Below are 14,072 nucleotides of genomic sequence, written 5' to 3'. Positions count from 1 at the left end.
TGAAAAGCTTTATGGAGATGAAGATTTCATTTTTCAGCATGACCTGGCACCTGCTCACAGTGCCAAAACCACTGGTAAATGGTTTACTGACCATGGTATCACTGTGCTCAATTGGCCTGCCAACTCTCCTGACCTGAACCCCATAGAGAATCTGTGGGATATTGTGAAGAGAACGTTGAGAGACTCAAGACCCAACTCTCTGGATGAGCTAAAGGCCGCTATCGAAGCATCCTGGGCCTCCATAAGACCTCAGCAGTGGCACAGGCTGATTGCCTCCATGCCACGCCGCATTGAAGCAGTCATTTCTGCCAAAGGATTCTCAACCAAGTATTGAGTGCATAACTGTACATGATTATTTGAAGGTTGACGTTTTTTGTATTAAAAACACTTTTCTTTTATTGGTCGGATGAAATATGCTAATTTTGTGAGATAGGAATTTTGGGTTTTCATGAGCTGTATGACAAAATCATCCGTATTAAGACAATAAAAGACCTGAAATATTTCAGTTAGTGTGCAATGAATCTAAAATATATGAATGTTAAATTTTCATCATGACATTATGGAAAATAATGAACTTTATCACAATATGCTAATATTTTGAGAAGGACCTGTATTCTAAAACTGTATTCCACATCTCAAATTTCGCAGTTTTCCATGTGTTGTTTTAATTCTGGGAAGCCCCTTTTGCTCGTTTCTTGTATAATTAATTAATGACATTCCTGGTAACTGGCGAGGCTATGCCGTTTCTTGTTTCTTTTCACAAGTCGAGACAGGAGGAAGGAAATCGCAGACGTCACAAAGGCTGCAACCTTCACGGGCACATTGAAGCTCAGAAATACGACAAACTACTAATAGTGGTGCATTTAACGAGATGCCTTTTAAAGTTTTGAAATGCGAAAATAAATGTTAGACATATATAAGAGATGGGCGTTGGAACATTTCTCCATCTGCTGACGACAGAGGCGTTGGAGATTTACGATAGGACGTAAACAGTCAACAGTCATAGCAGGTTCCGCGGAGGGGGAGAGGATATTCATTTGAGCTTTGTCTCTTAACAACGTCGCTGACTGTAGAGCAGGGTAGAATTACTTTGTTATAATAAATTATTACCGAGGTTATTTAGCTACCGGTTAAAAATGCTCCAGTCTCTAGCCAGTAATTCTTGTGTGCGTTTGATACAGAATCACAAATCGACGTGGTATTTCGTGTCTTTAATTTTAGGCTATCTCCTTTATCTTATATTCGGCGCCGTCGTATTCTCATCCGTCGAGCTGCCGTACGAGGACCAACTGCGTCAGGAGCTGAGGACCGTGAAAAAGCAGTTTCTCATAGAAAATGAGTGTCTGTCCGAGGAGCGACTGGAGCGGTTTTTAAAGAAAGCCCTGGACGCCAGTAATTATGGGGTTTCTATTCTCAATAATGCCTCGGCTAACTGGAACTGGGACTTCACCTCTTCGTTGTTTTTCGCCAGCACGGTGCTGTCTACCACAGGTAGGTCACTGCTGTATGATGCTGGCTGCAGCCGCCGTCCACCGGGTGCGCAGCAGCCTACAATGCGGAATCCATGGATTCATTCTCAATCAATAGGTTTCTGTTTCCCTTAAACTACATCTTGCAATGCCATGTCGATACGAATAATAATAAATAGGCGCTAGAGTAAAACGCATTTAAATGTCCATTAATTCTTCAACTTCATGCGGCTTTTGCAGCAATATTACAAAGCAGAAAGGCCATTTAAGGGAAAACTAGGCTTACTTTGTGGTAATAATTATCTGGGTACATAAGAAGGTGACTTTGCAGACATCTGTGTTATGTGGAAGTGAGGCCAAGATCCGCTTGCTGCTTCTGTTTTAAATGTAATCTTCATCTTATATGTTACTAAATTAAATACACTTTTCTGTTGTTTGACTTGTCATTTTTGCTTTACAGTTTTATTACAATATGCAAATGTTCCAGAGACTATTGCAATTCTAGAAGGCCCTTACGTAGAGCACGACAATGTATTTGTGTGATGTTTACAGGAATTGTTGCACTGTGTTTAGTACAAACTAAGGAATAATAACATGCCACTATGAAACATTAGGCAATTTTAACAAGATCGTGTTAAGTTTCTGAAGCCTTGCTTTCTGAATTCCTATTTCAACATGGCTTTAAATCTGATCTCCAAAGGGCATGAACCTAATCCTGTCTACACATGCACTTCATATTGCAACTACTTATTTTGTCAAATAACAGTGTCACTTATGGCTCTCCCTGTTCATATATTGTTTTTTGGATTTTTTTCAGTTGGCATTGGCTGCAGATTTTTTTATGACAAAACCTTTAGCAAAAGTACCACATTTTCAGTCTGATTGTATTTACACATACATAACAGCCAAATTAGTCTTGCACAATTGACAAATCCAGAAATCCATCCAGCCTATCCGGATGATAGGCAATGTACAGCAACATGTGGGGAGGGGGTAGCTCTGTATCTCCATTCCTTCTGTTTACTTTCTCCTGCACCTCATTAATAGAACAATATAATTGTTATGATAAAAACATTTGTAGATTTTAAATTGTAACTTTTTAAAACCTTGGTTTTAAAACACAACATTTGTTTGAGGTTGAATGAACATCCAAAAGAAGCTGTATAAAAGGCTAAATTACACATAAAGGAAGAAAAAAATGGATTTACAGAAATATACTCCATAAAGAGAATAATAAATTCCAGAGTGCCAGCAAGAGCTAAAGCAGGAAGTCACAAAGTAATAAACCATTATGAGGATGGCTTTAAAGGTGTCCTAACATACACTATCTTTATCTGAAGTATAACATTTATGACTACCTGGTAACTTCCATGTCCTGCTTTCTTTACGGATATTGTTTAATCTTAAAGAAAAACAAACATTAGTGCAGCTGTTCGCCAGTCTGACCTTTAAAAGCAGAGAGGCTAGATGGAAGTGATTCTTATCTTAAAGGAAGACGATAAAGATATTCTTTAACTATTGAGAGCAAAGTACAAACTTGGCAATAAAGGTTCTGATTATAACCCTCTGGGAAATTTTCAAAGAGCACCCAAATCCCTCTCAGGGTAATAAAAAGACCTTACTTGGTTTAGCACATGGTTTCCTTCTCACTTGCAAAATCCTATTAATACTAGCCATTCATGTAAAAATGTAGGTAAACATGGATGTTGTATAAAAGGGGCCTTCAGGTTTGACAAGATGGCGGCTGTGAAGTACGCAGCATCCCTGACTGAAAACATTTTCCACAGCTCTCAGAGTCTTCAACTACCAAAGGTTTACATTTCTAGAATTCAGGAAGTTAAACTATTTAACCCAGAAGACAAATTCAGTGAAATGCAGGTAATAAAGAAGTAAAACCTGCAGTAAAATGTTTCTGAGGGGAACTGAACATTTCTATGGTACCTCATTCCAACCCTGTGGCTGAAACCTCCCATCCCACCTGTTTGAGGTCAGATGTTTCTGCTGAAAATTAGAGAAAAGATTAGTGAAACTTGCAGAAACACACCCATTAATACTTGCGGCTCCTGTTGTTGCATTGCTGTTTATCAACTGTTCATTTAATTCGTATGTAAATTCAGTCTAACCCCACCTGTTTTCAGGCTACTGTTCAGGGAAATGCTTATGTTGATTTGTGAAAACTCAAAAGAACTGAACACTTTTTTGCCAACACTATATGTATCAGAGTACACAATTACTGGACACTCAAAAAAAACATGTTAAACTTTTGCAGAAGTCAATTTCTGAACTGATACGAGATCTTTGTTTTCAACAGGATATGGTCACACTGCACCTCTGTCAGACGGCGGCAAGGCCTTCTGCATTATTTACTCCATGATTGGCATCCCCTTCACCCTCCTCTTCCTCACTGCCGTGGTCCAAAGGATCATGGTGTTCAGTACGCGGAGGCCCATCACTTACATTCACACACATTGGGGCCTGTCCAAGCAGCTTGTGGCCATCGTTCACGCCACCCTCCTGGCCCTGTTGGCCATCTCGTGCTTCTTCCTCATCCCCGCCGCCATCTTCTCCGCGCTGGAGGAGAACTGGAACTTCCTGGAGTCCTTTTATTTCTGCTTCATTTCACTCAGCACCATTGGCCTCGGAGACTACGTACCTGGAGAGGCGGCCAATCAGAAGTTCAGGGAGCTGTATAAAGTAGGCATCACTGGTGAGTGCTGATGAGATGCTACCATTTCAGGGTGGTGGTAGAAGGTCTACATCCTCTATTGTTTTCCAGTGGTATAATGTAGGGTCATAATACTACCTTTATTACTATGCTAATTCTCACTGTTAATTTGTTGTTTTAATGTTACTTTTAGTTTTAAAAATGTCGTGACATATTGTTCATGTTTGTATTTCTAAACCACAAAAATACACTAAATTGCCAAAGTATTGGGTCACATCGCCAATTCAGCAAATTCTAGTGTTCCTTCCATGGCTGCAGATGTATAAAGTTTGTTGTGGAGAAACTGGCCTGACCTCAACCTTCTTGAGCACCTTTGAGCTGATTTAAAGCAGAGGCTGCATTTCTGGTTTTCTCATCTAACTATGAACACAGTCCTACTATACCTTGTGGAAGATGTTTACAGTATAGTTGCTGTTAATGGTGGTTCTATTAACAGGTTGGACCTAATTGATTAAGAATAGGATGTCATCAAAGTTCATGTACATGGAAAAGTAGACAGACAAATACTGTTTGCAATATAGTGTAGCTATTTACCTCTAGGGCTTATTATGGAGGAAAGCCCTAGAGCGCCAACACATTCATTGATATAGATTACAACAAAATAAACCTGATTATTACGAAATGAGTAGCTCAACAGAATACCTTTTTTAATTTGGATTATCAGGTTTGGGTTGTTCTTTGTTTTCATCAGGGTAACCTTCTCTGGCTTCTCTGGCTTTCAAAAGTGTACACACCCCTGTTAAACTCCCAGGTTATTGTGATGTAAAACTCATCAATTTAACTGAAAAACAAAATCTAAAAGAAAAAAAATGGCTTCCTACATCTTGAATTGGTGATATTTGTTCAATCCTCCTTGAAAAAGTTCTCCATATCTATCAGACTTTCCCTCTGCCCTCTTCTGTTGATTGCACAGATTTTGTGTCAAAATAACTTCTGGACTTAAGCTGGGTCATTGCAAAACTTTGTGTTCCACTAATGAAGTCATTCTTTTGTTGATTTGTATACTTAAACGTACAGAGATGGTGGAAAAGAAAGTCCCTTTTAAAATTTAGCTTTCTAGTGGACACCTGAAGGTCTTTGGTCCAAACTGGTTCTCATTTGGAACTGTTCATACTTTTATCCACCAGAAAAACCCAAATCAAAGAAAAGTAATCCCAGATTATGATGCAGCCACCACCATGTTCCACTGTGTCATACCCACAGCAGAACGTGGTGTATCTCTCGCCTCTCATTTCGTGATGTTCAGTGTTCTTTTTCTGTCAGGTTTACCTTCAGGAATTGTTCTCCAAAGTTCAAGTTTGGTTTCATCAGATCACCACACAATATTATTCTAGAACATGTTAGCCAGATCTGGCTGTTTTATTTGGAATAACAGGCTTTTGTCTTTTAACCCTACTTCATAGTTCAGACACATGGGGAATAATAGGGGCTGTTGTCATGTGGTACTAACCAGGAATTGATGCAGATACTTTACTGTCACTACCAGTGTATCTGCAGCCTCCTTATCCATTCCAGTCTTTTCTATTAATTATAAAGAAATGTCATTGCTGTCCCATTTTTATTTTACTAATTTTGATGACTGTCTTTCCCATGGTAAATGTCTAATACTGAGTTATGTTTTTGGACCCTTCTCCTGACTGAGACATTTGTACAATCTACCTTTGTCTTTTGATCATTTGTAACAACTGGCTTCAGTTGAAGGATGAAAATGTCAGGAAAATACTACCAGGGCATCTGAACATTATTAACAGTTAATAGTCAGTTATGGTAGATGTGAACTCAAAGAGACTGAAGCAAAATGTGCTTTAGCCAGCTACAGTTGAAGGCTGTACACATTTATGTAATCATTTCACCTTTTTATTGTTTCATTCTAACAAACTTATATGTGTTTTCAGTTAAATTGATGATATTTTCCCCTTTAAATGTAACAACATTTGAGCTTATTTATCATGATCTTATTTTTACAAGAACATGGCGGTATGTACGTGTTTATAGAGCCACTTTTCGATGCTCACACTAGAATTTTCTGTTCACCAAATTTGTGATTTTTGTTAATCTTCTCAACCCTAGTAACCCAGGTAATATCAATTCAACCTAAAGGTGAATTGTGGAAAATGGTGCATATCAATAAAAGCTACATCTCGTTATGCAGTAAATGCATCTCAAAAAATGTTTTTAAAGATGGCTCCTTTGCTTGCACTGTAGGAATATAAAAGCACTAAAAACCCATAAAATGGATTTTGTGTTACATTAGGTAAGATATCTTGAGTGAAATACTTTCAGTGTCTTAGTATAGGGATTGCACCGTGAAAATATCACATCTAGATGGTTTTATGATGGTGATCTTCGACCTGCATACGTGCAACACAATCAACTAGGTCAGTTTCTTGACCTGTGTGTGAAAACCAGCATTAGTGACGATCTCTGTTATATCACCATAAACATATAGGTCATGATAACAAATAGCTGGGGATCAAAGACAAATTGAGTAATCCCAAAACGGACCAAATAAGGGGAAAAAAAAGTAAATACTACATTTTTATTTGGACCAAATTGTCATTACTAAACAATGAGTGTAGAAAAAAGCTACTGGACTGACTTTATTTAGTATTGACCTTTCCCCTATAGAGAGTGTGGTATTTTTTGTCTGTTTTCTCTTGGAAAAAAGGGGTAAATTAACACCTAAAATATTTCATCGCCTGATGTCAATGCCACAATGTCTTTCAAATGAGATATTATTACAATTGAAAAGTAGAAAGAAGTCCTTAAAAGCAGAAATGGATGCCTACTAACATAATACCAAATTAAACTAAGTTGACAAGTACGAAAGAAAGACAAATTTGTCTGCTTAGTTATATTTCTGGTTCTAGAAAACACAAAGTCATAGTGTGGAAACCAAAGGAGCTCCACACAGTTGTAACACTGTTACTTGAGAGGATAAAAGGAAGTCATTTTGTTAAGCAGCTGACCACAGGATGTAACCCACCCAAAAGCCTGGCCAATTAATCAGCTAATATCAGCTTGCTAAACATGGGTTACTCTGTAAAGACAACAGCAAAACGGAAAGATTATTTGTGCATTATTAAAGTTAACCGGAAAACTACCACTCCATTCTCTATCAAAATAACCCTTAATCAATGTTTTAGATAGCCTGATTATCACTGCAATATTTATATTGTTTTTGCAGCAGTAAATTGCTGCTTTTTTTGTTTTAAATTAAAGCAGTTTTACCATGTTTTTGCATAAAAATCACAATACGCTGTTCTGGAGAAGACCTAAATGTAAGCAGCACCGCATATTTTTTTTTGCTTGATCCACCTTTTACTAATTTGGGGATGTAAAAAAAACCCACAGAGTATCGTTCAATTATTGCAAAACGTGTAGCTGAAATACATGGCTGCCATTTTCACATTTTCTCATCAATACAGATTTCTAAACAATACATGTAGCTCATTAAAAGTGGTGATTAGTTGCTGAGAAAGCAACATTTGACATTTCCCTGTGTGTTTTTAAACTACAATAAAATGGTGCTGTGCTCAGTCTGGGCCATGGCCTACTGGAGGTATTGAGGCAGAGGCTTCATTTTCTGGGTGACTTGCGCAGCTAGCTGTCATCAGCCCTGTTGGGGGCTAATAGTGTCTTGAATAAAACCCTGTTTGAGAGCACAGCGTCTTGACAAGCTGTGGGTGTTCATGAATGCCAAAAGCTGCTGTTAGTGAACAGCCTCCAACATGTGTGACGTGGGTGTTTGGTACGCGGCAGCCAGAGGGGTGACGTCAGTCAGCAGGAACAATGTGTCAGTCTGTAGGAGGAGTAAAAGGCTCCAACAGAACGTACTTGTTTGCAAAATAACATCAGTTGTAGAACTTCCTTTATGTTAAATTATTCTGTCGGAAGTGACATCACATGATATTTGCACAGGCATTATGGGCCCTGGAACCAAACCAGTTCTGTTCTGATTTTGGTTGTGCTATGTCATTCACATATGTACAGACAGACAGCAGCCATGTGCTGTGCACCCGAATAAATGGAGAACATTCCAAAATCTGGCCAGCTTTAATACTAATGTTGATGAAGATATGTCATTTATAGCAAATGATGTATTCATTGTCTAGACACACCTAAAACCGAGCTGTATTTTAAAGAGGCGCGCCCTCTCGTCTTTATTTCATGGATAGTTAACTACTGCCCTCTTGTGTTAGCGAACAAAGCAACAGATTTTCAGACAAAAGAGGAGCAACGGATTGCTTGAGCTAAACAAATCATAGTCTTTAACCTTTTTCAGTCTGTACAGTATGGATATAAAAATATTTTAGCAGTGCCTAAAGGATTGTGGTATAACTCTGCTGTAACATTTAAACATTTTAATATTAAAAATCATAACTATAAGACTACAGGTTCATTTCAAGAAAGTGTACGGTTATCAAATGGCTTATTTTAGTTATTTAAGTTATTTGCCACAGGCTGATCTTCTCCATGCTGCACCTCACTGATGCAGTAATTTATGCCCAAAGAAGCCCAGGGTGCATATACTGTACACCACTTCGATACACTTTACATTAATCTAATATTTATAGATTTTATAAAATAGTGTTTTGTAATGTTTACTTTTTCTAAAAAAAATGTGTTTTAGGGTTTCATTTCCTGCAAAAAGGATAAATATTAATTAATAAAATAACCCAACACTATTGATATTCTAATTTATTGAGATACATCTGTATTTACACCCATCCTGAACAGTCGTCTCCTGGCCAACCGTCTGAATGGCTTCTACTGCAGACATGACAAGAAGCCATTCACACCTCAAATCATCCCCTCCACATCCCATTCAGGAACAAATTTGACCCGTAAAACAACCAACCCCCTACCTTCAGATCCTCTGCCTGCACTAAAGATCTCCGAGGGAGATGTAAACAGGCTCTTTCAGCGCATGAAAACAAAGAAAGCTGGAGGACCTGATAAACGTCTCCCCATCATGCCTGAAAGCCTGCGCATATCAACTCACTCCGATCTTCACAAGGATCTTCAACAAGTCATTGGAGAAATGTGAGGTCCCCTCCTGCCTAAAACGATCCACCATCATCCCGGTTCCCAAGAAACCCACCATCGTAGGATTAAATGACTACAGGCTTGTAGCCCTGACGTCTGTGGTCATGAAATCCTTTGAGCGGCTGGTGTTGAAGCACCTGAAAGACATCACAGACCCCCTGCTGGACCCCCTGCAATTTGCTTACTGAGCAAACAGGTCGGCAAATGATGCTGTTAACTTAGGTCTACACTGTGGAAATGGTGGTGGACTTTCGGAAAACACCACCCCCATACACCCCCCTCACCATCCTCAACAACACCGTATCGGCCATGGACCACCATGTTGAAAATGCACCTTTTTATTATATATGTGTAAATTGTAAATTGTAAATATGTATATTCTGTAATGCAAAAACAGAACAAAAGAGCAAAGTGTACCGGATTCAAATTCCTTGTTTGTATGTACGAACTTGGCAATAAAGCTGATTCTGATTCTGATTTAAGCAGACATTGAGGTAGTGACCCTGCTCTCACACTTTTTACTCTACTTATTGGTTCATGTTTGTGCACATTGTAATTATTTTCTGTGTGTTTATCTCTCTCCAGTCTACCTCATTTTCGGTCTCATAGTCATGCTGGTGGTACTGGAGACCTTCTGCGAGCTGCAGCAGCTGAAGCAGCTCAGGAAGATGTTCTACCTGAAGAAGGAGAAGCCACAGGACCGCCTTGCCATACTGGAGCATGACCACCTCTCCTTCACCACCGTGTCTGAAAACAAGGGCACCAAGAGCGAGGACAAAACCAAGACGTTTCTCAGCGTCCCAACTCTGGCCTCTCCCAATGATGATCCAATGATTCAGTAAAGATTGCCACAGAGGATAAAGGAAGGGAATAAGAAAGAAGGGAAGGGAAGAACTCATATTAGAAGACAGGATGAGTAAATAGCTATCACAGCTTTAGGGAACCTTTAGGCAAAGCTAAAATCAGTTAGGACTACACAGATTAAGCAAACAATACCAACTACTTAACCACGAAACTGACAATAGAGATAGTGTTATGCAGCAGACTTTATCTACATAATAAAAGACAAATTAATATTTTAACAGCAGCTATAAATACAAAGTCAGTGATAAAAGTAAAGTGCTCTGCTGTATTTATGACTCTCAAAAGCTAATCGCCTTTAAAAGCTACATTATTTATGGCACACTTAAGAATATTTGATGAAGTAATTCGTCTCTTAAAACTAGCTGAAAGACAGGAAAACCTCCCGTCACAAATTAGGACATAAATATGTATGTATCTTTTAAATAGAGTTTTTAGACAGGTCCTTGTACATAATTGGGTGAATGTTTTAAATGTAGGGTATGAAGTTGAAACAGAACTTTATCTGATATCTAAAACAATAGCTGATGGTGTATCATGACCTGTTTTTGTTTTTGTTTTGGGGCATTGTTTTAAATTTCTCTGATTCTGACAGAGCTTTACAGACCCTTTGTTGATGTCAGTATTCATTTAATTACTGAATTTTATCTTTGAAGATAAAAAAAATGCGGGTTGCACAATTGATGAAAAAAGTTACATAAGGACTGGTTTATCAATTTTATTTGCAGTAAATTTGCTATTGATCAACAGGTAGCAGAGTATGTAATTTAGGTTGCTGCTATGTAATAATATTGTTTGTACAGTTCATATTTTGTGCATTTCTGGGTCTTCTTTACAGTGGTGTTAACGTTTTTGGTTGCACTACATGTTGTCATTGTTAGGGAAGAAAAAACCTGCTTACATTTGTGTATCCTCAACTCATTGCAGCACTGTTCTCAAAGTTGTCCATGTGCAAAGCAATACAAGTTATTGATCCGTCTGAACGGTTTAATGCACGCTGGACTGTGTGAGAAAAAAGGGAACCGAGTACCAATGGTCCAGCTTACAGAGGGAACTGCTTTTTATTGGAATGAAGGAAGGTAGGTTTGCACACGAGCTGCAGTGAGACAGAATTCAGACACATTAAAAAATTCTGTTAAAACAAAGGGATTTAAACCGTAGATTTTACTGTATTAGTAATATTTGAATGTAGAAACGCCTGTTTATTGGTTATGACTTGAGAAACGTTTACAAATCGCTTTGAACGAACGAAATACTGTACCAGAAAAGGCACTTTTAAAAACTTGAAAACCCGTCTCGATCTGCATTTCTAATTATCCGCCGCAGCAGTTTTGCGTCTAAGCATCACATAACAAAGGCCTTTGTTTGATTTGAAAAAAAAATTTCTAGCTTAACGAAAATCACCTCATCATCCATCATCAGATGTTTAGTTTCTTGTTGACAGAGTTAGTCTTTTAATACTGCTGTCCTTGTTTGTAACATTAGCAGAAAACCATGCATCATCTCACATTAGAGGCTACATTATTCGCTTTTTTTAAAGCGCTTGAATGTAATGTATTTATCCTCTTTTTCCTCTATATGAAACATTGTCATAGCTCATTTGTCATGTTTTCTCCTGGAATTTGTTCTTTGATGTTTTTTCTTTAAATCCGAGCTTCAATATGTCATCATTTGGGTTTCTTGCTGAGGTGTGACTGCAGTCTTTAAATGAATTGTATCACCTTTATGACAGTAATTGCTATCCAGATTACTGTTTCTCACAGATTGCATCAGAGAAAATTGACACCTGCACATTATGATGTAATGCTGCGCTTGCTGTCAGGGTTAAAAGCACGCTTTGCAACAGATGGAGCCGTTTCTTGCTTAGGGCAGGATGATGAACTTCTTGCATTATTTTTCCACCTGAGGACTTCTGATAATTTTTTTTCATAAACTATACTAAGGTAAAAAATGCTTCTGTTAAGTTATAGTTGGCTTTGCATTAGCTACTTTTTGAATATTTCTTTTTCCATTAGTTTGAAAATGTGCCTGGCCTTCTCTGAACTCCATTTCATTCTGTATAATATATTTCTGATGCAGGTTTCATTTTATTTCTTTTTTTTCCCTTACCATTCTGGGCCTTTGTAAACAACTGTGAAAGATTGATTGTCTGCTGAGTAGAAAACCTTACATTTAGTAAATTTTGTCTCTTTTACTGTAAAATGTCTTTTTTTGTAGCTACATTTCTAGATTGTTTTTTAATGTCTGTGATCCTGCAAAGTCGTTCACATATGGTTTGACTAGGAGGCGAGAGCTGTAAGGGAACAGAATTCACGTTTCTATCAATGATTAAACGTTATGTGAATGATTATAAATGGAAACACTCTGCCATTTTTATATATGCTGAGAAAACTGACATATTTGAAGTATTTGCATTCTTGAGCTTTTGGTACATTATCAGTTGTCAGTGATGCTGTATAATCAAATGCACAGTTAGGTATTTTACTGTTACAATATTAATAATTTAAAACAAGACTGTCACTGGGTTCCCAAAACTCATTTCAGCATGAGAAAATACACTGTAAAATGTAAAAGCTGTAAACATGTCCATGTGTCTGAAATAAAATGTTGGATTATAATAACCAGAGTATTACTTAAATGACTTTGCCGGCCACACACACAATGATATTTCAGAAGCTAATAAAAAGCCAACTTTTTGTTTTTAACCACCAAATAATAATAATAAAAAAAGTTATGTTTTGACCATGTTATGAACTGCACAATCATAAAGAACACTGCCGACTTGACATTTGTGCAGCAGACACTGCAGTTACTGACCTCCTCCACAGGGATGGTTAGCAGAAAAAAGATCATTAAAATATAGGCTGGCAATTTATAGAGTTCTTTATGCAAACCCAATAATAGAAAGTTGAGTGGAAGGAAGAAGTGTGGTAGAAAAAGCAGCACAAGCAACAGGGACAGCTAAAAGGAGCTGCGGCCGAGTGCTTTTATTCTAAAATACTTGGACATGCTTCTCAGTAAACAGATTTCTGTACTAAAAGTAATTTTTATTAGTATTAGTCATATCTTATTTGCTAACGTTTTGGGTAACTGAATTTTGGGTTTTCATTACCTGTAAGTCTTAATCATCAAAATTCACAGAAATAAAGACTTGAAATTTGTCACTCTGTAATGGGTTTTTGTAGTATATGAGTATATGAGACTTTATTTAGCGATATAAATCGACCTTTCCAAAAATTCTAATTTATTCAGATTCTCCCATACTTCTACCATATGGTAAGATGATAAGGACTCTGGCTGATCATGTGTTAACTCAGTGGAAATGCGGCCTAATTGCAGTGTCAGCTCATTGAAACACATGTAATTATGTAACATGAAATTACCAGAAAAGTGTATGAAAGATGAAGAACAGTCTACGCACAAGGATCAACTCGATAATGATAATGAAAGTGACTATCTGCAGGGTCTTGCTTAAAAAATACCCTGCTACTTGAATGAACTGCCTAATCCTCTCATCTCTTTGATTTCTAACAAGGAGGTGGAGGTTCACAACATCTTTGTGCTGTAATTGAAGTCTGAACGCTCAGATATCTGTCAGTAATTAACTAGAAGTGATTTTGTTTTACTACAGCACAAAAACAAGATCTGACTCAATACTTCATCAGGAAGAGGTAATAGATGTTAAAAATAGTCTACCAAGGACTTAGTTGAAACTACTGGACAATATTTGGAGAAAGGAGTATAAACAATGACCATCATTAAAATTAATGCATAAGAGGTTTTCCTTCTTGATCTTAGTGATGCACATCATTCAACTGAGCACAGAGTTTATAGTGTCTTGCAGCTTCAGGGGCACACGCCATCGAGCTGAGGGAGGTAAATTTAATAGAGCAGTGCTTTTGTTTTATTCAGCAGCTGTATTTCTTATTGCAGAGAAGTGTAATTACCTCTGACATGCAGGCACTTCT

General features: G+C 37.7%; 1 protein-coding gene across 1 annotated transcript; it reads left to right on the top strand.

Moving 5' to 3' along the window:
- The first annotated feature begins 823 nt into the window (after nucleotides 1-823).
- Nucleotides 824-12,725, top strand: kcnk1b (potassium channel, subfamily K, member 1b). Its single transcript, XM_047352317.1, has 3 exons — nucleotides 824-1,491; nucleotides 3,781-4,176; nucleotides 9,829-12,725. Exons 1-3 carry the CDS (start codon nucleotides 1,137-1,139, stop codon nucleotides 10,083-10,085), a joined length of 1,008 nt encoding a protein of 335 aa, XP_047208273.1. The 5' UTR covers nucleotides 824-1,136; the 3' UTR covers nucleotides 10,086-12,725.
- Nucleotides 12,726-14,072: the final 1,347 nt, after the last annotated feature.

The sequence above is a fragment of the Girardinichthys multiradiatus genome, chromosome 22 (genome assembly GCF_021462225.1).
Source record: "Girardinichthys multiradiatus isolate DD_20200921_A chromosome 22, DD_fGirMul_XY1, whole genome shotgun sequence".
Classification (NCBI taxonomy): domain Eukaryota; kingdom Metazoa; phylum Chordata; class Actinopteri; order Cyprinodontiformes; family Goodeidae; genus Girardinichthys; species Girardinichthys multiradiatus.
The sequence above is the reverse complement of the archived record's forward strand: the minus strand, read 5'-3'. Positions and strand labels throughout refer to the sequence as shown.

What these genes read in the sequence shown, in the direction of transcription:
- kcnk1b (XM_047352317.1), top strand. Translation starts at nt 1,137, where the DNA reads ATGCTCCAGTCTCTAGCCAGTAATTCTTGTGTGCGTTTGATACAGAAT. An exon ending in CACGGTGCTGTCTACCACAG is followed by an intron (nt 1,492 to 3,780) that starts GTAGGTCACTGC and finishes TGTTTTCAACAG; the next exon opens with GATATGGTCACACTGCACCT. An exon ending in GTATAAAGTAGGCATCACTG is followed by an intron (nt 4,177 to 9,828) that starts GTGAGTGCTGAT and finishes ATCTCTCTCCAG; the next exon opens with TCTACCTCATTTTCGGTCTC.